The sequence below is a fragment of the Carassius carassius genome, chromosome 15, assembly GCF_963082965.1.
Source record: "Carassius carassius chromosome 15, fCarCar2.1, whole genome shotgun sequence".
NCBI classification, from domain to species: Eukaryota; Metazoa; Chordata; class Actinopteri; order Cypriniformes; family Cyprinidae; genus Carassius; species Carassius carassius.
This window is the reverse complement of record NC_081769.1, coordinates 16,562,405-16,586,358: the sequence shown is the minus strand read 5'-3', so window position 1 is coordinate 16,586,358 and position 23,954 is coordinate 16,562,405. Positions and strand designations below refer to the sequence as shown.

Sequence of the window (23,954 nt, the reverse complement as noted above, 5' to 3'; positions counted from 1 at the left end):
TCTCTTTCTTTCTCTTCCCCTTTCTCACTTTGGGCTGTGCATCTCAAACCGCTATGTAGAAACCACCCTAGGAAATACATTTCACTCTAATTAATCTCCATAATTATCCCATTTAATTTGAAATGATTTGCTTGTAATGCTCTGCTGACTCTTGGCATTACACAATGCGTTTGTTTTCTGTTAATTAGATTGTTCAACAATGGCTAAACTGGAGACTGAAAGCTCCTGGACGTCCCATCTGTAGAGGGCAGCCGTTTGATAGCGGATGATTTGAGTATGATAAAACTAAATCATGCTTGCACAAAAAAAAAAAAAAAAAAATCAAACACAAATGGCCAACTCTTTTGGCAGGCCTTTCCTCTCACAAAACATTAAAAAATAAAACATATTCACAGTTTGTTGCTCTGGAGCAGCCTGTGGAAATAAGCAATTGTTGATCTACTATCAACAAGCTTTTTTGTATGGTGGAGAATATGATAGTATTTATAGCAACAGTGCCAATATAATGGTTGTAACACATTCAGGAAACTCTCTGCAAATTATAAACAACCTCATGGTCACCAGAGGTTACATTATGGTTTCATTCCTTTAAGAGAATCCTGTAAAACTGCATTGTCACTGAATACCCCAGTCACTGAATGACAGGAGTCAAGAGTTGCTTTTATGCTATTTGAATGGCATTAGCAACATAGAGGATATACATTTTCCATCAAATTATCGTCACCCTTACGTTCAAAGCTGAGATTTAGTTTATTAGTAAGTTAGAAGTGGGAATGCGTCATTCCACCTACAAGAACACTAATCTAACAAAAAACATTATCTGGAAGATTCTGTAAATGACATTTGATATTAGGCACAAGCGGATGAAAAGATGGATGCTTAGCTGTCTACTATGCAAAAAAAAGTTTTCATCTGTGGATGAGCAGGTGTAATTGTTTCATCTGCTTGGTCATGCTTTAAAGACTATCGAATCTGAGGTCAAAGCAAAAGAACATTCAATATCTTTGAGGGCTTTGAGACTTGATCTTTAGCAAACAACTCACTCAGACTCAATCTGTTGTCTGATATCTTCACATATGTCTAGAAAATATTTATACAATGTGTATCTGTATTGGTAGATGTTCACTGAACACTCATTTATTATTATTTTTTTACATTTAGATTATATTTGCCATTGTCTAACACTCACTTAGGAAAAAACACAATTTTAATAATGCTATTAAATCTTTAGCAGATCTTAAAATTATTATCCATTTTCAGAAGAGAAGGAAATCTCAACAAGACAAGACAGAGCAGGTTACTTTAGGTATGAAACGTGGTCTCAGGTTTAAAATTTTGATCAATTTAGATCAATTCACATTCCTGTCACTTAAGTTACTAAGCTCTGATAGCAATACAGGGCAGATGGAAGTTCAAATCGGTTTGCTGCTAAATGAGACATCATCAAATTTGAATGTAAATGAAATATGGAACAGCTGCACTCAAGAATATACATCACGTATAACACGCCAAGGCACTCAAAATAAAACTTGTTCCACACACGACTCCATCTGTCAATCTAGCATGTTCTGTATGATTTCTGCCATCTCAGTGCTCTAGTCTTTAACTCATGTCCACTACTATGTCCTTCCCCCTCCTCTTCCCTGTGGTTTCTGTCACTTGTTCAGCTGAATGGCCATTACTTCACCATGACCTAAATGTGTCACATCCCTCTCTTATCCCACTCTCTCTCCGTCTCCCCACCACTCTACTTTCGTCCACAAGATATCCCAAAACTTCTTGTCTTATTTACTCGCATTGCCCCCAGAATTTAACCCCTTTCAGCTCTCCTTCACTTCTGTTGCATCCCTACCTCTCTTCCTCTCTGACCTAATTTCTTCCATTTGATAGACAGAAAAAAATTGAAAAAAGTGAAAAAGATGAGTGCGTCTTTAACATTCCACAAATTCTCACTCTTTTTGTTTCTTCTCTATCAGCCAACAGACAATACAAAAAAAAGAAGAGGAAGAAGAACAAGAAAGAAAATACAAAAAAAAGAAAATACAAAACTTGTGATTCCACGTAGGCTGTGTGTATTCAGATGCACATTTAAAACTGGAATATAATCTAATATCGATTACATGCATTGCATAAACATATAACCCTTTCTGCATTACAATCCGCCATCAAAATGATAAATGTAATTATTCCAGCTGCTGTGAGAAAAGGCTATAAACGATCCGCCCCCTGCAGGAACTTCACATGCAATAGCCTTGTAGCTGGGACAACTTCTTTATGTTTACAGACGTGACGTAATGACACAGTACCATGCTCGAATTTCCAGCGAAAACCTACCACTCAAATTAAGAAAACATTATTATAAGCTTACCATTGTGAATCAGGCTAAAGTAAGAAGATAGTTTGAAGACTGGCTGGTGTTGGACTGCGGCTTTAAAAATATTCTTTTTTATCAATATAGAAGTCTTTACTGTAACTTTTTATCAATTATTATTTAGTCTAACATTTATCTAAACAATTATTACTACCCTAACATAATCCTAACAGTTAAAATTTAGCTAACCCTTTAAGAAATTTTATTTAACTAATATTTTTCCAAATGGGGACTGTCGTTAGTTAACTAGTGGAGACAAATTTGTAACTTGCAATCACAAAAAAGTGCATGCAATGCAGCACATCTTTTGTGTCTTTAATTAGATCTGTGTTTATGGGCACTTTCCCGCTTGTCTGACTACACCGTGTGTCATTTTCTGTCCATCAAATTCCGTTGGTAATTAGCATGACAGGAAGCCCGCAGAGTTCTGATTCAAAGATAACTCACACAACAATGACGCATACACAATGAAATGATAAGGTGAGGGAAAGGGGGTTGCTGGTTAGAAGTATTTGTCAAACGTTAGGGAATCATCCTCAGTGTAAATGTGATGAGCTCAGGTCCAGCCCAGGGGTTTGTGGGGCCCCAGACAAAATCATGTAAATGGACCCCACCAATAGTGAGATAACATGAAATCTAAACAAAGTGTACTGAGATTAAAAAAATCTCTACAAATAAGCACACTGACTGTACATAGGTTGTCGACAAATAGCATTTTTCAACATTAAGCTTAATTAGGTGAATGTATAAAGAATGTATACATTTTAGGTGCTATGTCTAATCACTCTTAATTGTTACCTTTGAACTTTTATCAGTTCACCTGAATAGTAATGTGTTAGAACAAATAAATGAAATAAAAATGTATATATTCTTTTTTCATTTGTTGAGTAAACACTTTTAATGCTTAAAAACTCTTTTTAGAGTGTCTTTACGAGTATTTTAGGAAAATATTAATAAAGACTTTGCTTCGGTTGTTACTTTTTTTTTTAACAAGTTATAAATGATTCAATGACTCACTCATAAAAAAGATTTGCTGACACCTACTGACCTTACGATGTGACCTGCAGAATAAATCACTGAATGAAAGCATGAATAAATCTGAACAAATCTATATGGTGATTTTTTTTTTCAAAGTTTTGAGTCGCTGAGATGAATCAAATTCCACATCATTAGACTACAAGTTTGTAAACTCACCTAAACACGCCAAGCTACTATATATAACTGGGATTTATCAAAATCCTGATCACAATACAACATATTTTGTTTACTCAACTAAACAGTCCAAGCTATTAGGATTAGGCTCATATCCTGTCACTGAATTAACCAGTGAACAAATCTTTTTTGTGATTGGATTCAAAGAATTTGAGTCACTGAGATGAATCAAAATTCCCACCATTAGCCTGCATGTTTTACTGACTCACCTAAACAAGCCGAGCCATTATGATTGGGCTCATATCCTGCATCACACGTGCATCCTCCAACAGGCACCAGCCATTCACCTTCTGTGTTACAGTGCATTCTTGGTGCTGTCCCACCCTGTGATTGGCTGTGGGGTACACAAGTTCCAGTCACTGGAACTAGAGACGTTGGCTCCGCCCCTGAGGGCGTGGCTGGGTAGAAAGCCAGGAAGCGACTGGTTGCTGGACAGCGACGATAAAATACGGAAACACCCATGAGTGACACACATGCTCCGCTGTCTACTATAGCTAAAACAAACCTGAAAAAGACAAAAATAAGCACAATGAAAAAAGACAGGTGATAAGCTTAGCAGCCATCAAAACATCCGTTGAGACCATACAGACTAATAAACAGTTGTTTGTTTTCATATTCAGACCATATCAAGGTAAATATTAACACTGTGGCTGATATTTAGTCAGCTGAACTGCCTGATCCTGAGTGACCATATCCTCATTTCATCTGCACACAATGACCATCATTCATCAAAAGGTTTAGTGGAGACAGAGGAATGGTAAAAGGTCATCATCGTACCCTTTTCGTGTGAGAGGAGCAAAGCTGCGGGTTTTGATGTTGATGCGTCGGGCGTTCTCAGGTTTGTACTGGTGAGGTAGACTTGGCTCCACGCGACTGAAACTCTTGTCTGCTGCAATGGTGTCGATCTTCACCCAGCCTTCTCTTGTCTCTCCACTGGAAGGCTTGAGGAGAGAGAGAGGGAACCTCAGAGAGCAGTACTACTACTACTCAATATATGTCTGTCACGTTTAAAAGGATAGATCATGCAAAATTTCAAAAATCTAATCCACCTTATGTCGTTTCATGCATGTCAGATCTGCGTCATGTTCAGCAGTGACAGCTCTTAAAGTAATAGCAGCTAAATAACATATAAACCTATAAGAAATGTTACTTTTTAATTTCAAATGTAAAAGACTATAAAGATCCTACAGTAAAAAGTTTCCTTACTGTATACGAAAAAAATGTCATAGATCCAATCTTACATTTCATGTAAGCTTACAGTAAATAGTACTGTTTAAAATATGTTTGCAATAAAGTGCTGCCATCTTATTAAAGCAAAATCTGTAAACTGACAATCCCAGCAATCTTTAGGTGACACTCTACATTTGATTTAATTTACAAAATTGTGGTTTTTAATATGTTTTGTTATCAGTTATGTATATTTGGGTTTTATGTGACAACTTATGTGGTTAAATTTATGTTTATTTTAGTATTGAGTGTTACCATGATGCTGTTATGTAGATATGTGACATGACACAGATATATTAGCATTTACAGTGGCTGCTGAAAATGTATCTTTGTCATCACAGGAATAATTTACATTTTAAATATATATTATTTTTAATATTTAACAACAATTCACAATATTACTGAATTTTTGATCAAATAAATGCAGACTCATGACTCACATTCCAAGTTTTCTTAAATCAAACAACAAATTTGTACAATGAATTGTAATTCAGCACTGTAATTAGGAATTTTTTTTTTACTTTTTGAGTGTTTACTGCAGCAGTTAACAGTGGTGAACGCCATCAGTGCAATGTTCTCGTGGACACAAGCTCCAATGTAGCCCTTTCCCGCAGCTGCGGTGGCCTGCTATCCATTCTAGACAAATCTCCAAGCAAAATGCCATCAGATGTGTCCCTGGAAGTTGGTCTTTCACTGAATAAATAGCACCATATGGGTTTGGAGCAACATGAGAGTGATTAAATAATATAACAGAACCTCAGTTTTGGGATGAACTATTCCTTCTAGGAGCTATTTTTAGTGCGGCAGCATTTAAACACAAGAAGGCAAAAAAGAAGAGATGACAAGGGCTTTACATAATGCTGTAAGACCTGCAAAACTAAGGTATTTGATTTACATGACGATGAACCACATTACATTTCCAGAGAGATAACAACAGCTTTTATTTCTTGTTTTTAGCATGATCTTCTCCCCTGACGAGTAATACGCCACACAAACCGCTGAGACTCCACATAACAGTGTCATAAAACCACTCTGTGTATTTTCCTCTAACAAACACAACCAGGAAACTGCACTCGTAGAAGTTATACATCCCTTGAGGCCATCCTTCCCAGAAAAGTCTAAAGATATATTCAGCAGTTAAGAAAACGTCATGAGTCTGCATTTATTTGATCAAAAATTCAGTAATATTGTGAATTGTTGTTAAAAATAATATATATTAGTTCTGTCCTGGGGGTTATTAGTAATGTGTCTGTAGTTGACAATGGTATATCCGATCATAGTTCTGTTATATTTCACTTTGATCTTCCATCTGTTATCCCAAAAAGCAAACCTGTAGTCCGTTGTGTCTGACCAGTAAATGAGACTACAGCTAATTGTTTTGCTGAGGCCTATGCGGCAAATTCAATGTCTTCTATCATTGAGGTATCTGTACCCTCTTTAGACACAGAGGAGTTGACTGCTGTTTTTAATTCTGTTTGCTTGGACATTTTGAATGATGTTGCTCCAATTAGATATAAAAGGTATAAACCTCAGTCTCAGCCATGGCTGAACAATGGAATTTGTGGGTTCAGAAGGGCTTGTAGGAAGGCTGAAAGCAGATGGAGGAGAGACCGATTGCAGATCTCTTATGAATTGCTAAAAGATACGCTTAGAACTTACCAGCATGCAGTCAAAGCTGCAAGAACAAAATAATTTTCAGACCTAATTAATAGAACGGCCCATTGCCCAAAAGTTTTGTTTAGCACAATAAACATTGTACTAAACCCACCGATAGCACCTTTGTTAGATTCCACTTTATATACTTGTGAGGATTTCTTGAACTTTTTTGTAAGTAACGTTGAACATATTAAAAAATATATTGTTCCCTCTAGTATTGTTCTGGAAGTCCCCATGTTAAGTTCTTGCATATTTGACTCTTTTGATCATGTCTCCCTTCCATTTCTTGCAAATTTAGTCAAGCATATAAAATCATCGTCCACTTCACTGGATGCCGTTCCTCCACAGTTTCTAAAAGCTGGGTTCAAAACTGTGGACCCTAGTATACTGTCAATTGTGATCAGCTCTCTATCTAATGGTTCTGTTCCATCTTGTCTTAAACATGCAGTGGTTTCTCCTTTACTTAAAAAACCAAGCCTAGCAGCTACAGAATTGATTAACTTCCGTCCCATTTCTAAACTACCGTTCCTATCTAAAGTCATAGAAAAGGTTGTTTTATTACAAATTACTCCTTTTTTATCTACTAATGCTCTTTTAGACGAATTTAAATCTGGTTTCAGAGCTGGTCACAGTACAGAGACTGCTCTGATAAAAGTTTTGAATGATTTGTTTTTAGCATCTGACTCTGGGAGGGCTGTGGTTTTAATTATGTTAGATCTCAGTGCTGCATTTGACACTGTGGATCATTCAATTCTTTTAAAAAGGCTGGAGTGCGAGGTTGGGTTTAGGGGTACTGCTCTGAAATGGTTTCATTCAAACCTTAAGGAAAGAACATTCTCTGTTAATTTTGCAAATGTCTCTTCTTCTGTGGTTCCTTTAAATATGGTCTCCCTCAGGGCTCTATTTTAAGTCCTATATTGTTTTCTCTGTATATGCGCCCCTTGGGATCCATCTGTCGTCGTTATGACATCTCGTACCATATGTACGCAGATGACACACAGATTTATTTTCCCCTTAAAGTTGGAGATGAACAGTCTTTGCAATCTTTGTTACTCTGTCTTAATGAAATTAAAATTTGGCTCTCTAATAATTTTCTTCAGCTTAATGAAAGAAAATCTGAAATCATAATATTTGGGCCATCACATTTTAAAGAGTGCGTAGTCAGTATTCTTGCTCCTTTGAAGATGACTGTGAAGGACAATGTGAGAAATCTTAGGGTCATTATTGACTCATCGCTTAGCTTTGATAAACAGATTAATTCAGTTATAAGAAGTAGTTTTTATCATCTTAAAATTATTGCTAAGCTTAAACCTTTTCTTAGTTTTAATGATTTGGAGACCGTTGTTCATGCATTTATTTCTTTGCGACTGGACTACTGTAACTCCCTCTATGTAGGGATCAGCCAGCGACAACTGTCACGTCTGCAGCTTGTACAGAATGCTGCAGCTAGACTTCTGACGGGCACCAAAAAAAGAGAGCACATCACTCCAGTGCTGCGTTCTCTTCACTGGTTACCAGTCAAGTTTAGGATTGATTTCAAGATTTTACTTGTTGTTTTTAAAGCTTTACATAATTTGTCTCCAAACTATATTTCCAATCTTATAGAACCCTACATTTCAGTTAGGTATTTAAGATCGTCAAATCAACTGTTGCTAGTTACTCCTCAGTCCAAAAAGAAGTCAAAAGGTGATCGTGCTTTCTCAGTAGCAGGCCCAAAACTGTGGAATAATCTCCCTCCTTATATTCGACAAGCTCCATCAGTGGAGGTCTTTAGGTCTCAGCTAAAGACTTATCTTTTTAGCTTGGCTTTTTAACAAGTTCTTGTTTAATTCTATATTTAAAATTTTGTATGTCTACTTTGTTTTTATTTTTACAATGTGAAGCATTTTGGGCAACGAAGTTGTGTATAAATGTGCTATACAAATAAATTGAAGTTGAAGTTAAGCTATGAAAGATACATGATATTTAACATTAATATATTTTTCATTGGAAGCCTGCAGGCATATGTCAGAGGTTTCAGGTTTCATATTTTCTTCTTAGTGGTGCATCTGAGGAAATGTAGTTCATACAATATACAGTCACTCAAAGAGCATGCGGGTCTTATTTTCTTTAAAAAAACGATTCCCATTGGATCCCCAGGCTGCATCATAACAAATCTTCTAAGTATGTCTTAGTTAATCAAACAAAACAGAATGCTACAAGACTGAATGCTGCCAAAAACCTTCATATGATGTCTGTGTGTGGGTGTAGGACAAGGTATCCAACAACCCAGCATTTGATAACAGGCTAAACACACTAATGTTGGTTTTATGATGCTAATACTGTCCTGCAGAATAACTGAGAAAGGGATCATTGGAAAGAAAGACTTGAGTTGTGCACACTGAAGGTTTCAGACATGACCTCAAGATGTCTCCTTGCCTTATAGTTACATTTGTGGGGCATACCTTGGGTACGGATCTATGATTTTGGAGATTATACTTAATGACTAGTATAATCACAAGTCCTTCCATCATGTATTATTATACATTAATATTTCTGAGCCATACTCTCAGTGTTGGTTTCATATGGTTTAGATTTTTATGTACCATTTTCAATAAATATTTAAATATAATAAAATGCAGCCATGAAGTAAAAAAAAAAAATACATCGTTAAATATCTATTTTCAAATAAATGCAGTTTTTTTTAGCTTTCCATTCATCATAAAATTCTGAAATAATAATAATAATTCTAGCACGGTTTCTAATTTGACCAAATCAGTGGATTAGAATGATTTTTGAAAGATGGCTGCTGAAAATTCACCATTACCATCAGAGAAATAAATTGCATTTTAAAGTATACTGAAATAGAAAACAGTTATTTTAAATTGTAGTAATATTTCACAATATTACTGTTTTAGCTGTATTTTTTATCAAAACAAATGCAGCCTTGGTGAAAATAAATAAGATTTTATAAGAAACACTGATCCGGAACTTTTAAATGGTAGTGTAATTCATTAAAATCATTACATTTAGGGGAGTTGTTACATTTTACAACCTGAATAAAATTTGTCTTTTCATAAAAAAGTCAAATTATTTGATAATTTAAGAAGTTTATTGATTTTGACACTCTCTGGTTTAAGGTTTTCTTTTTTGTGTGTGTGTGTGTTGGTAGGACTATGTGTCTTTTTGGTCACATGACTTTTTAAATATTCATATTTTAACATTTATTTTTAATTCAGAAATATAAAAAAACATCACCGTCATGGAAGATGCATAAATCATTGTGTGTGAATTGGATTATTCCTGTATTTTGTAATGAATGAATAGCCAAAGATAAAATTAAATATCATATCATTGACCCATGCACCATTGTGCTTAGTACAAATTTCTCAATCCTCCTTCAATCTCATTAAAGTATCCGGCTTGGGCCTTAAATATGAGCTAATCCCTCATCGCTCACCTCAGCTACCCAGGTTCTCTCCAGCTCTCTCTGAGAGTCAGCCTGTTTGTAGAACAGTGTCAGGGTCTCCCTGCATGTCGGGGAGGGTGAGCGTAGACTGGCACAGTCTCGAACCGAGAAACGAAGTGTCACAAAGATCCGTGGAGCTGACTGCCGGTACAGGAAGGGCGTGGCCAACCAGTTGTCTTGGAGACGAGGGTTTTGATTGACATTGCAGACTTCAAAGGTGCGCATGAGTCTCCCCTTGTCATCTAACACGCTCACCTCATCCCACTGAGAGGAGGAACATGAGAATAAAAATGAACCTGAGGCATGAATACGGCACAAGTATAAAATTTTCACAAAGATGTTGAAAATATAGAATGAAGTTCAGATCCCTTTTGAATTTTTCTAGTTTAGTTACATTTTTATATATTTTAATAAAAAAAAAAAAAAAAAAAAAAAAAAAATATATATATATATATATATATATATATATAGTTAAAAACCATCTCTTTCTCTCTCTCTCTCTTTCTCTCTCTCTCTCTCTCTATATATATATATATAATTTATTTATTTTTACATATTTATAATCATTTGTGTGTGTGGTTTTTTAATCCTTAGTTTATTTCCAGTTTAACTTAAGATTTGAAATAAATTGTACTTTAACAAATATTTTAATACCAACTAATATATATATATATATAAAAAATTAAGAAAGCTATTGTCTGCATTTGGGACCCGGAGATAATAATCCACAGCTCTGTGAAAAAACAAAAGATTATTTTTTTGTGTGTGAAATGACAGATTGGATCAAAGAAATGCCCTGCCCTTTTCCGTTTCTTCAGGTGATTTAAGCTGAAAATCCCAGACAAACCCCAAATCTCTCAAACACACAAAAGACATCACAGACACACACCCTCACTGACTCACAAAGAGGCGGCGAACAACTGCCACACTGAGAAATGGAGAGAGACGGAGGATGAAGAAATACAATACATAAATACAAACAGTCAGAATGACTTAGAGGAGATGGAGAGAAATACAACATCAAAAACTTAACATGAAAAGACTGCTGGAGGAATTCAAATATTCGTTTGGAGAACTAAAAGGAAACGAAAGGAAGAAATGGGACTAAGCGGGGAAAAAACAAGATGGGGGGGACAGCTTGAGAGAATGAGAAGATGAGCGAAGGAGACGGGGAGAAATTCAGAAAAGCGCAGATGGATAGATTAACAAATATATGTATGCAGACCAAGTGACAGACAGAAAAAGAGAGATAGAAACTGAGATCTGGCAAGAGAAGCTGGGACAGGAAGTATAGGACTACTAGTTCTTCTCAGTAGGTCAGAGACTCTGTGCTGCCCAGGGCCACAGAGACAGCAGATATCACGGTCGAGCAGACAGAAAATACACACACAAGAGGATGAAGGAATTGAGGGAGGGAGGGTTTAATATGCTCCATTTCCTATCCTTTTGGAAAGGTGGGATTAAAACAGGAAGTACACACCCACAGGCCCACCGAAATAACAAACATATAAAAGAAGAAGTCATCAATAAGCTTCACACACACACACACACACACACACACACACACACACACACACACACACACAATCAATCACATCAGGATATTTGTAAATCTGTCGGATTCATAAAAGCACCAGGGAATGTGTGCTGTTTTTAAAATAAAGTCTGAATCTTACCCCTGTGTCAGGATACGCTGTCCAGCCTAGTTCAGCGGTGGACTCCGTAGTGTCCAGCAGCATAACTGAGAAAGACAGGAAAGGACAGAGAAGTAGAGAAAGAAAGACAGAGACAGTAGTTATTTCCATCATTTCTTTATTTAGATTAAAGCGGGTCATAATCGACAAATGCATACTGTGGGGGACAGGTCCCATCCAGTAATTAAAAAAGGACAAATTGTCCCCAACAATATTTGATATTTAGAGCTCTGCTTGTTGTAAGGATGACAAATGGTTTAAATCTTAGCGGTCTAACAGCATTTGTCAATGTCAAAATGATTGAGACCAATCGAATCAAAGAAGGCAGAATTTACTGCTCACAAATGAACAAACTGAACATAAATTCCAGTTTGACGCTTTTTTTTCAAATGGTAAATGAGCGCGAGGTACTGCTGAATCTCTCATGTTTATGTGTTCATGTCTCTTGTTTTGTAATTTAGTCATAGTCATGATCCTTGTCTCTGTCATATGACTCTGTCATGTGGTTCCTTTAGTTATCTAAGTCTCTTTAAGGCAAGTCAAGTCACTCTGCAGCCATCTTTGAAACGCCTTTTGGGCATACAAGTGCAGCTCCTATATCTTTGAATGGGGAAACATCAGATTCTCCAAAACTGTTCACTAAGTTTATGATTAAATTTCAAATTTGAAATCATCAATGAAATCTACCTCACATATAACAATAAACCTCACAATAAACATCACACACACACACACACACACACACACACACACAACTGGCACATATACTGAGAATGAGAGTGTTTTTAATTCAGCCTCCCCCTTAAAGTTGAATGTACATTAATATTTGACAACTGTTTTTTAAGATAGAAATGTTACATGAGCAACAGTAATATACAGTGATCAGTGTTGGGGGTAATGCATTACAAGTCACGCAAGTTACGTAATCAGATTACTTTTTTCCAAGTAACTAGTAAAGTAACGCATTACTTTTTAATTTACAGAAGAACATATGAGTAACTTTTTCAAATAAGTAACACAAGTTACTTTTTTTTCCAATTGATTGATTGACAGCTCTCCTGTCCCAATGTTGAGAGAAATCTGTAACGGTAGTTCTAAAATAAATATGAATATGCATTAATTAATCTCACTCACAAAAAAAAAATAAAAAAATAAAATAAAATACAGATTATTCCTCAAAATGAATAAAAATAATGCACCTCAGAATATGACGCATACCTGCAATAATTAAATGTTAAACAACACAAATATATTTTATGCATTTAATCCCATTTTAAACCAATGTCTTTGCTTCTGATTCAGTTCAACAATACTAATAAGAAAAAGTTAGTCTAGACAAACATTTGTGTGTCTTTTTTTTTATTACTGATGTGTGTTGAAATTTCTTCTTTTGCATTTTACTGTACGGACGTAAATTTATCTGAGGCGTATTCATTTCACGTTTGGTGTGAAAAGGCTTTTATATTTGCCAAAACTTTTTTATTTTAAAAACAAACAAGCAAGCCCTGTCCATTTAAAAAAAGTAACGCAAAAGTAACATAATGCATTACTTTCCATAAAAAGTAACTAAGTAACGTAATTAGTTACTTTTTTTATGGAGTAACAAAATATTGTAAAGTATTACTTTTAAAAGTAACTTTCCCCAACACTGACAGTGACACAAACTACTCAATTTCTTAATTTAAAATGTAATAATTTTGAATTGAAAATATATGTGAGATTATTTGCTATTTTTGTGTTATCTGAGTGAAGTGGCTTTTGTGAGGCAGGACTTGATTTTATACATCAGGAACTGATTGGATCATTGTCATACTAAAATCTCATGCGAGGGACAGGTTGCTGAAGGGAAGATGATGTTGTTGTAAAGGCAAGGCAAAGTTCATGTTTTTGATTAGAGATTAAGAAATGTTATGACATAAAATAAATCAGGTATGTTTAGGATCTTTGTCATTTAAGTGCTTTACATCACAAAAAGGCTTTTCACATCCCATAATCCTGGTTCATCATAACCCTGTTTTTATTTTATTTTTTTATTTTTTTTATGTTTCACAAAGTTCAACTTTGCACACTGTTTTAAGAAATAATTCTGGATATTCAGATTTTGAAGTTTCACACTGTACATGTTTATGTCCAGTTCAGTTTAATCGGTTAAGAGTTCATACACTCCTAATCTAGTTTGTCCAATTAATGCATTTTCTGTCACTATTTATGCAACAAAATGCTCAAACTAAATATAATGTCTTTGTTCAATTTATGATTGGAGGTTTGTGATTAAGTGGTACAAACTTCCTTTCAAAATAAAATTGTTGATAACATGAACATCAGGTTGTATTATCATCATATCGAACATCACTCGAATCCTGATGACATTAAAACAGCAACATACCAAAGTTGATGCTTAAAATATAATTTGATAGAATCAGTAAAATATATATTTTTTTATGAAAAAGAGAAGCATTTCACTTTTGTCTCAGAGTTTGCTACTCTACTGTGTGTCAGCAAGAAAATACAAGATTGTCACCAGGAATGCGTTGCTAAAATGTGCACAACACTGGATTGCGCCTGTCAACATCCCATATGAAAAATGTGCCACAGGCAGAACTTAAATGCTCTTCACAATAAAGGTTGTTATGACCAGAATTGGGCAGCTAAGCTGTCCTTTCTCATCAAATCATGTTTTCCCTGACATTCATCTAATGAACTGTTTATCACCGAAAGAGGAAGAGAGAGTAAAAAGAAGCCAGTGAATTATTATCTGCAATCCATCGTACTGTTTACAACTGAATTATTTCTGAAAAGTTACATGTTTTTTAATACCACATATTTTTCCAGATGAGGGGAGGTTGAGCTCTGGCTCCTCTGGGGCAGCGTGAAATAGGCCAAGCCCTCATGTAAAGTCTCCTAAAGTCTCCTAAATTGATCAAACTAAACTGAGCAAACACAAAACAAATGCAGTCATATAAAGCACATTCACAGAACCCTTAAACCTCACACAAACACACACACACAGCTGGCATATATACAGAGGACGAGAGTGTTTTTAATTCAGCTTCCCCCCTCCCTCCTCTATTTGCCCTTAAAACCACGCAACTGATATAATTCTGTGGCTTACATTAAATCCCCCCTTCCATCTCTCTCTTGCTAGCAAATAAACAGATTTTTTTAGATTATGTTCACAGATGGGGACCCTGCAAATCTCTCCGCCAATCTATCATTTCCCTGTCTGTCTCTCTCCATTTGGTTCTTATCCATCGCTTCTCTTCCTCCTGAAGACTGTGATGCCTTGGAGCGTGCAGGGCTTGGATTTTGGAGAGCTTCAGTGTTTTTTCCTTCTGTAGACAGCGAACATGAAAAGAGGGCACTTCTATAACAGTGTGTTTGGCGATGTTGTGCTTTTAAGGGATTATGTATTTCTTAATATTAAGCATTAGTACCGGGACAGTGAGACTGTCGAGCATATAATTTGAATAAATCCAGACTGGAAACAAATGTAATTGCCATTCAAACTGTTCCTATGAACTGGCATATTAATGCGTTGAGCATTAATGTCAAAAAAATTTCATGATAATTATGTTAATTATCTTGAAATCTTTCACTAAAATAAATTTTATTTTATTTAGGAGATTAGAAATTATAGAATTTCCTAAATGCTATTTTTTATAAGCAATGCTATAAAATGTATGATTGGGAATGTTTATAGTTTTAGTGATTCTTGCTCTCTGGCGTTTCTTACATCCTCTCAAACACATTTAATTACTGTTGAAGAATTTTTTTTTTTTTAAACTGATTAAGTTTGTGTTTGTAACTGGTCAGTCGAATAGTGTTAAGTCACATACCCACAAGGAAAAGAGTATGAACGCTTCTCCAATTAGTGTAATGACTGTCATGGCATTCTTGTAAAGTTCTTTTATCACAGCAAGGGGAAAAACAACAATGAAAGAAAATAATGAAATGCATTCATCCATAGTTGGGATAGCAACATAAAATGGCCACCCTTTAAAAGGGAGGAGAATATTATTTAAAAGTTTTAATCCAGTAAGTTTTTATGTATCAGTTTTCACAAAAATTTTCCTCATTGATAATAATAATAAATAATAGTTCTATCATGACAACTCTCATAAGAATTGACATGGTAATGTACATGACAGTGTTAATGTGTTTGGTCTTGGCAGAATAGATCTGATACGCTGCTGCAACATTCAACTGCTGCTATGAGCATGTAAGAAATACAGCTGCTGCACATATAACATATATATGAAATAACCCTTATATTGCATACCTGTGATGATGCCATTATGTTAGATTGAGTTTGACCTATTGGACTGCGCCATCTAAAGTTTCATGACAGAACTTTGGATTGTTGCTTGTAAGACTGTACGAACATGAAGATCATGTCACACTGTAGAGGTAGGAGGTAGAGCTTTTTCACATTTGGCTCCAAAACTCTGGAATAGCCTTCCTGATAATGTTCAGGGTTCAGACACACTCTATCTGTTTAAATCTAGATTAAAAACGCATCTCTTTCGCCAATCATTTGAATAATGTATCTTAAATTGTGAGTGTAGTTGCATCTGATCAAATGCACATTTTTATTCTTTAGCTTGGATTAAACTAATTAATTTTACTTTGTTAGATCAGCAGCTATGCTAATGATGTCTCTATTTGTTTCTATGTTTTGCCACATTATTTATCAGATGACCAAATCTTTGCCAAAATCGCAAAGAATGAGCTAGACTAGAATGATTTCTGAAGGATCATGTTACACTGCTGGAATAAGGGCCACTTCACAGGAATAATGTAATAAAATATATTTAAATAGTTTTACTTCATTTTTGACCAAATAAATGCAGCCTTAGTGAGCATGAGAGATTACTTTTAAAATCAACAACAAATCTTAGTTGCTTATCTTCTATTGCTGCCATCACTGGCCAATTATCCAATCATGGTTATTTATTTATTTATTTATTTATTTTTATTAATATTTACAATATTTGTCCCAGTGTTTGTTTCCTTACAGCAAGTTTGGTAAGCTTCTTCTGCTGTTTGTGTGTTTACAAGACTGTCAAATGTTCTACTTAGTCATATTAATAATGTCAAGGATACTTTTGGCCAAATGCTTTAAATTAATACATTTTAATATTTTTTTTGTCATTTTTATATGGTAAGCAATTTGGACTGTTTTGGATCACCATTTGATGTCCAATGTCAATCCGTGTCCTGAAGATCTTACATAAAAATGCATGCACAAATCTTTCTCACAAAGTCCTGAACACAGACTTATAAATACATCATTAATCTTTGACCCTAAACAGTCACTTCTAATTATCTTACTGTATTTTTTTTTTATTTGACACACATTCAAGCACATACTCACACACACACACGCGCGCGCGCGCGCGCACACACACACACACACACACACACACACACACAGAGACACTTGCATTTGTGGTTTATGGGGACTCTCCATAGGCTCTCCATGGTTTTTATACTGTACAAACTGTATTTTCTATCACCCTCCACCAACCCTACAGCTAAACCTACCCCTTCCAGAAAACTACTGGCAATTTTAGAATTTCAAAAAACATTTTTTTTGTATGTTTTTTTAAGCCTTTTGTTTTATGGGGACACAGGAAGTTTATTTAGTAGTTACCATATCATTATACACATTTGTGTCCTCATAAACCGTATATATATAACAGTGTACACACACACACACACACACACACACACAGTATTTAACAGTCTCTGCATGGAGTTCATCCTTTTGACCTCATTATACACAGGATGATCTATAATAAATCACATTCTCTTATATGTGCCTTTGCAAGCCAAGTACGTATTGACTGTTTTTTTTTATTATTATTAATTTATGCATGCTGTGAATCATTATACACAATCTACCTTGAAATATCTTAGAAGCATCTCGGTTTGTTATTTATTTATGCAAGCGAATATGAATTTTTTTATGGGCAGTCCAACATAATCAAACCAGTTATAAATGTGTCACATATTGACATCAGGGTCCAATGTTACTTTGGCTTCTAAAGGTATTAAACCTTTATTTATATTATTAGCAGATGTAAGGTGGAAAATAAGGATCTAAAACTGTCTCCAAAAACTCCAAATTGTCATTTACAGATGGCCTCTTCATCTGTTAGTGTGGAATGAACAGAGGGATGATTCTGGGTCAGGGCTGTTGCAGAAATTCACAGCGCCTGATACAACATTTTTATATGCCCAAGCGAAGGCTTTACCACAAACCTACAATGCTCCCCCTTCACCAGCTCTGACAAAGACTCTGCTCTGCGGGAAGAAGAGTGACAGCAAATCTTGTCACTTCACTGACAGCATTTATTCTCAGATGGGTAGTTGACAAATTTACATAAACATGAGCTTTATTTCATCAAGAATTTAGGTTAAAATTAACATATGGATACAGGAAAACATATGATATAACTGGTCAAAATTTCTTTATTTGCTTTGCCACTTTTATATCAAAGTTTTAATTCAAACATCAGACTGCACACTGCAGGACAGTTTGAGTAGCATGTTAAAAATTATACAGCAAACAGTTATCATTGCCTTTCCATTTGATGAATAAATACAATAAAAAGCAGATTTTTTCCCCAATATTATGAGCGGCACATTATTTTTCTTTACAGGATTGTCCTGGACATCTTGGCTTATGTCCTAGGTCAAATTCCGTAAGTGTGTAAAAAATATTGCCCATCTAAAAAAAAGCTTTTTAGTCATTCTGTTTAATACACTTTGGGGAGAACTGATGAACAAACTACCATATTTCTTCTAATCATATTCAGACAAGTGTAATTATTTTTTACCTTACAATTTTTTTTATTATTATTATTATTTTACACAAAGGTTTTCTATATAACTGATTAAAATGGTTTAAACTGTGTACTTTCAGCAAGTTTTTTATTTTTTTTATTTTAAGATATCTTAGGGCAAGTTGTCACGTTTCATATAAATGGATATTATGCAACTTCTCTATTCCAAATTATATTTGCCAAAGAACATTTACAGACCTCAAATAAGCAAAAATTATGAGGATTTTCACATTTTCGGTAGAAGCAAGTGACACTTGGGTTGCATCCGAAAACTTGTCTAATCAGGCAATGACTTTGCAGGCAGCGTTTTTGCCCGAAGGCACCTCATGAAACGGATTTCGGACAGGCTTCTGAGGCGGAGTAATGGTTTAATGATCTACAGCAAAATATAGAGAGCTTTGGTGATAACTAAGTGGATATTTCATTACTGCAATATTAATTTCTCGCTAGAAATTACATTAAAAGTGGAAAACGTTGTTCAGAAACATACATTTACACACAAACTGACCACCGACCGCAACTTTCAGACGCCATCTTTATTTTTTGGCTTAACTGTCACAGAATGGAATGCACAGGATTGTGGGATATCGAAGGCAGCGAAGGATACATCTATGCTGCCTTCAAAAATCTCAGGAGACAGGAAATGAAGTTGACATTTTTCAGATTTCGGATGCAGCTTTCAGTGAGTCTTCATTTGATTCATTCTAAGATTCATTAAAAAAACTGATTCATTCAGAAAGCGACTGTCTTTACGAGTGAGTCAATGAATCATTCACACAGCTGATTTGTTTGTACACTGATTCGTTCAGGAATTAAACAAGTGACGGTCTTTACAATCTTTGTGAAGTGATTCACAATCACAATCGAGTCTTGACATGGTTTGGAACTATTTTCATTGGCAGAACAAAATAAAGTAATTGGCTGTATGGCATCTCAAACTCAAACTGTTCAATATTAACTTTGTTAATTTATATAGTTTATTTTAAGGTAACAGATATTTCGCAATGTGACATGATGAAATATATTGAAAAGACATATAGTTGATTTTGTTTTACGGTGGACTCAACAAGATTAGCTTTGCTCTGTTTTAGTCTGTATTTACTAATCTGTGTTAATGTCAGTTTAACATGGATTTATCCAGGGTTTCCCCTTAATTACAAGTTTTAAGTTCCTAACTGTACCCTACCCTAACTGTAATTAAAAGTGTATGACCCAAACCCTAAATAGATTCTCAGGTAGGCCGTAACCCTGAGCGTGGACATGTATGAAGTGCCGGACTGCACTCAGAGGGTCCATTGTGATGCAGAGAGATGGGGCTGTTTGCACACTGATGGAAGCAAAAACTGCTGTGTGGGCCAAACCAAGTAAGTGTGTGCTAGAGTAATGCACTCCACTGGCATATCATTCTCATTCTCACACACTGTCCCCTTCACTCTGTCTCTCTGTCCCCCTCTTTTTGTGTTTATTATTAAACAGGAAAGTGACAGAAGGGCCCTGTCAAGGCCTAAACACAGAGATACATTTAGTTACATTATTGATGTGTGAGAGAGAGAGGGAGAGAGACAATGTTTGTTTAAAAAGCTGTGACACAGGAGCACTGAGATAAAAAAGACACACAGAAAGAGACGGAAACAGAGTGACAGACGGTGCGTGTGAGAGGGTAAAGAGATAAGATGAAGCAGTGATTTTTGACCTATAGAGGAGAGCTGGCAGATTGTCATATGGAGAAGTTCTCACAGTGCTTTTGTCTGGTTTTGAGGCCAATTAAACAAATAGCAGTGGTTTGGTATGTTGGTTTCAAAGTAAAAATCCCTAAAATAATTTTTTGTTTATTCTATCTTCCAAGCTAAGTTGCCAAATTGTGTCACTTTTTTTTATTTTTTACAAATCTGATATTGGGGCAAGTTTTCACATGTGTTTCATATGAATGGATATTATGCAGTTTCTTAATTAACCACTTCAGCTGTTATTTAGATTTTTTGAGAATTAGGCATATGCAATATTGGACCCACCGGTGGGTCCCATGAGTTGATGTGGTTAAAATGTATATTTGCCTAGGAAAATGACATTTTTGTCATTGGGGATTGGGGATTTTCAATTCCTCTGTTATTCCAGTAGGTGGCAGCAAGTTACTCTAGTGTGAATCTTCATTCGATTCATTCAAAGATCCATTCAAGAAAAGTGACTGTGGCCCTGTCTCAAATGGCGCACTTCATGTTGACTTTCGGTCTTGTGCACTTAAATTGCGCATGCTCGACGAGTCTACGAGTCTGTAGGCCGTCCCATTCTTCCGTGAAGCCTGCATAGATGCAGGCTCCGCACACTTTAACTACCCAGGAATACTTGCGAAATGCCAATCAGACAACGGATGGGAGGAGATTTCACTCAAGAGCAATTGATGACATGGCTGAGAAGAAAATATTTCATTGTAGGTATCATTAAGGTTTTATGACCTAGGTGTACATTATTGTGGTCATTGACCAGTGGTTGATAGCTCAAACATAATAATAGCGCGTTGAATAATATGATCGCATTATGATTCATTAATTAAAATTGTAATCTTAGTTCAAATGGAACATTATGTATTATTACAATATGTATACATTATTTAAATAAGCATGTATATATTGTCTAATGCCCAGGTGGCATAAGCAAAAGCAACCAGACCAGACCAGACTGTTATTTCCAGCGTGACGTCCCAAAAAGTCTGTCCCAAAAATACCTCTCAATGCGCCCTCGTGGACTCGCACCAAGGGCTCTATAGGTCTGCACTACATGACATCACCGAAGTGTGGACTCTGAGGAAGTCCACAAGTCTGGAGTGTGCCATTTGGGACAGGGCCTGTCTTTATTAAGGGAGTCCTTGAATCGTTCACTCAACTGATTTGTTTAAACACACTGATTCATTTAGGAATGAAACAAATGACTGCCTTTATGAGTGAGTAAATGAATCATTCACTCAACAGATTTGTTTGAAAACACTGATTAGTTCAGGAATTAAATAAGTGACTGTTATTGCTTCAAAATTGCAAGTTGTTCAATATGACCTTTACATAGACCTATGTTTTATTTAGCCAGGTTTATAAAAGGATGTTGTTTGTGTCTAAACAGAAATTGACATAAAGAATAAAGCCACCATACTGTAAGTAATATTATTTGTTGCAAAAACTGTGACAATGCCAGCTTGAGTCTATCCATGGTGTTCAGCAGGCAGACATATCATATATAATCTGTAGTTTGTCCTTTATTGTCATTGCCTTTCTGGGCTGTGCATTAATATGATGTGTGGGTGTCCTGCATTAGCAGTGGTGTGCCTCTGTGAGTTGTTCACTTGAGTGCTCTCACTCTGGTATATGTGCATGCTTATGAAAGGGTAATGCTTTCTGTCCTTAATAGAGAGAGAGTATGTGTGTATTTGGCTTTCTTGGTTCTCAGATGTGTTAACGCGCTGTGCCAGTTCACGCTTTATTAGACAGTCTCACTCAAGACAACTCTCTACCATGTTAATCCTCCTGTAGTAGTGAAGTGTGAGTGTTTTATTCCAACACTTTTCTAGGATAGCCTCTCACACGCATACGCACACATACGGCCAAACCTGAACTCACATAGGTGTTATCAAATGCAAGCAAAATACATGTGTTGTTGAAATATACACAGCAATACATTTTTCTTCAACTACAGGAGATTTTATGGCTGATTTTTATTTGACCCTTGTATGGTGTTTGGGTCAGAGGGACCCATTTTCACTTTATATAAATAGAAAAATTATCCTATTAATTGTTTTTTCAAACTCAGACTCATTGGCCTTGGCTCATTTTCTCTGAAGAACATATATCAGAGCATCCTATCAGGGCCGTATTAAGACAGTGTGGTGCCCCTGGCACTATAACTCAAATGCCCCCCCCCCCCAGATATAATTAAGGTGATTTCTCAAATCAAATGTAATTTATTAACTTGTCCAACTACCGTATTTTTCGGACTATAAGTCGCACCTAAGTTTAAGTCGCAATAGTCCAAAAATACGTCCTGACAAGGAAAAATCATATATAAATCACACTGGACTATAAATCGCATTTATTTATAACCAAGAACCAAGAGAAAATATTACCGTCTACAGCCGCGACAGGGCGCTCTATGCTGCTCAGTGTACAGTAGACTATAGGAGCACTCAGCAGCACAGAGCGCCCTCTCGCGGCTGTAGACAGTAATGTTTTAACTTTAACTTCAATGGTAAACAGGGAGAGCAAGCGAGAGTGCAGTCAATTGCTTCTGTGTTTCTCGTTTTAAAAATCCCTGGAACATTTTGAATTGTAGCTAAATGTCTAGCGTCCTTGTCTTTCTTTAACTTTCTTTTTGCAAAACCACTCAATTGACGTCTGTCCATTTTGATTCATTTTCTGTTGCCGTTAAAAAAATGACACATTTGCGCGTACTTGTTGTGGACCAACTCAACTCTGACAGATTGGGGACAGAAGGGGGGGACTGATAGTGGTCATGTAATCTTTATTTATTTATAATTTATTATTATTATTGTTGTTGTTAAGTTAGTGTTCATAAACGAGTTATGTATGGTCTTTTAAGAATTTCAAGTTATTAATTAAACAATTTACGAAAAATATTTTTAAAGCTTGTGTCATGTGGTGCCCCCCTAGTTGTTGTGAATGGTTGGTGCCCCTGGGCACTGGCCCAAGTGCCCTTATGGATAATCCGGCTCTGCATCCTATAGTCTGGGCCTGCTATCAGTATGTGTATGTGTGTTTATGTTTATGTGTGTGTGTGTGTGTTTGTGAGAGAGAGAGAGAGAGAGAGAGAGAGAGAGAGAGAGAGAGTCTGTAAGAGTGTGAGTGTAAGTGTAGGGCTGGGTATTGTTCAAAATCTTTCGATCCGATGCCAATTTCGATTCCTCAGTTTCGATACCGTTCCTAACGATAGTTTTTTTGATACCATATGTTTTAAAATCCATTTCAACATCACCACAAATACATTAAACACAAAACTTTTATTTTTCACCTTAATTAAAACAAATTCTGGTAACACTTCACACTCAGAATAATTGGGCTATTGTGTTTTCCAGTCCGATGGGCTATCGTGAACAGTGATGTAAAATTTCTAACTAGATTCGCGTTGTTCACTGGGGTGAAATGGATCGTAGCTGATCTTTTGCACTTGTTTCTAAATATTGCTGACTCAAGCGTTTTAAACAATTCGCGCGTGTTCGGAGCTTGCGCGCACTCATTCAAAGCACGCGTTGCCGAGCAGCATTTCAGACAATGCACGTACAGAGAATGAATACATCTTCGCGTGAACACATACACACACACAATTATATCAAAATAATTGTCTCTGCAAGTATTCTCGTAAACACACTAACACAGTCGGTTATATTATAAGTGAACGTATACAGTGGCCTGCTGCTTAGAGAAATTTGCTGTACCGGATAAATCTCTCTCTCTCTCTGTTTTTTAGAGACACCCTTCGCTGCAGACTGTAGCGCGGTG

General features: G+C 35.9%; 1 protein-coding gene across 3 annotated transcripts in view; it reads right to left on the bottom strand.

The window, feature by feature from the left end:
• The window catches only part of ephb6 (eph receptor B6), a 53,770-nt gene that overhangs the window by 19,534 nt on the left and 10,282 nt on the right, over nt 1-23,954 (bottom strand). For 2 of the 3 annotated variants that reach the window (XM_059567611.1, XM_059567610.1), the window contains exons 2-5: nt 11,591-11,655; nt 9,906-10,178; nt 4,361-4,524; nt 3,793-4,088 (exon numbers count right to left, since the gene is read on the bottom strand). In XM_059567611.1, coding sequence (XP_059423594.1) covers nt 3,793-4,088; nt 4,361-4,524; nt 9,906-10,178; nt 11,591-11,653 — 796 coding nt within the window. In that variant the 5' untranslated portion in view covers nt 11,654-11,655. Of the gene's footprint in view, nt 1-3,792; nt 4,089-4,360; nt 4,525-9,905; nt 10,179-11,590; nt 11,972-23,954 lie in introns of those variants that run through there. The other variant, XM_059567609.1, reaches the window with a different exon arrangement.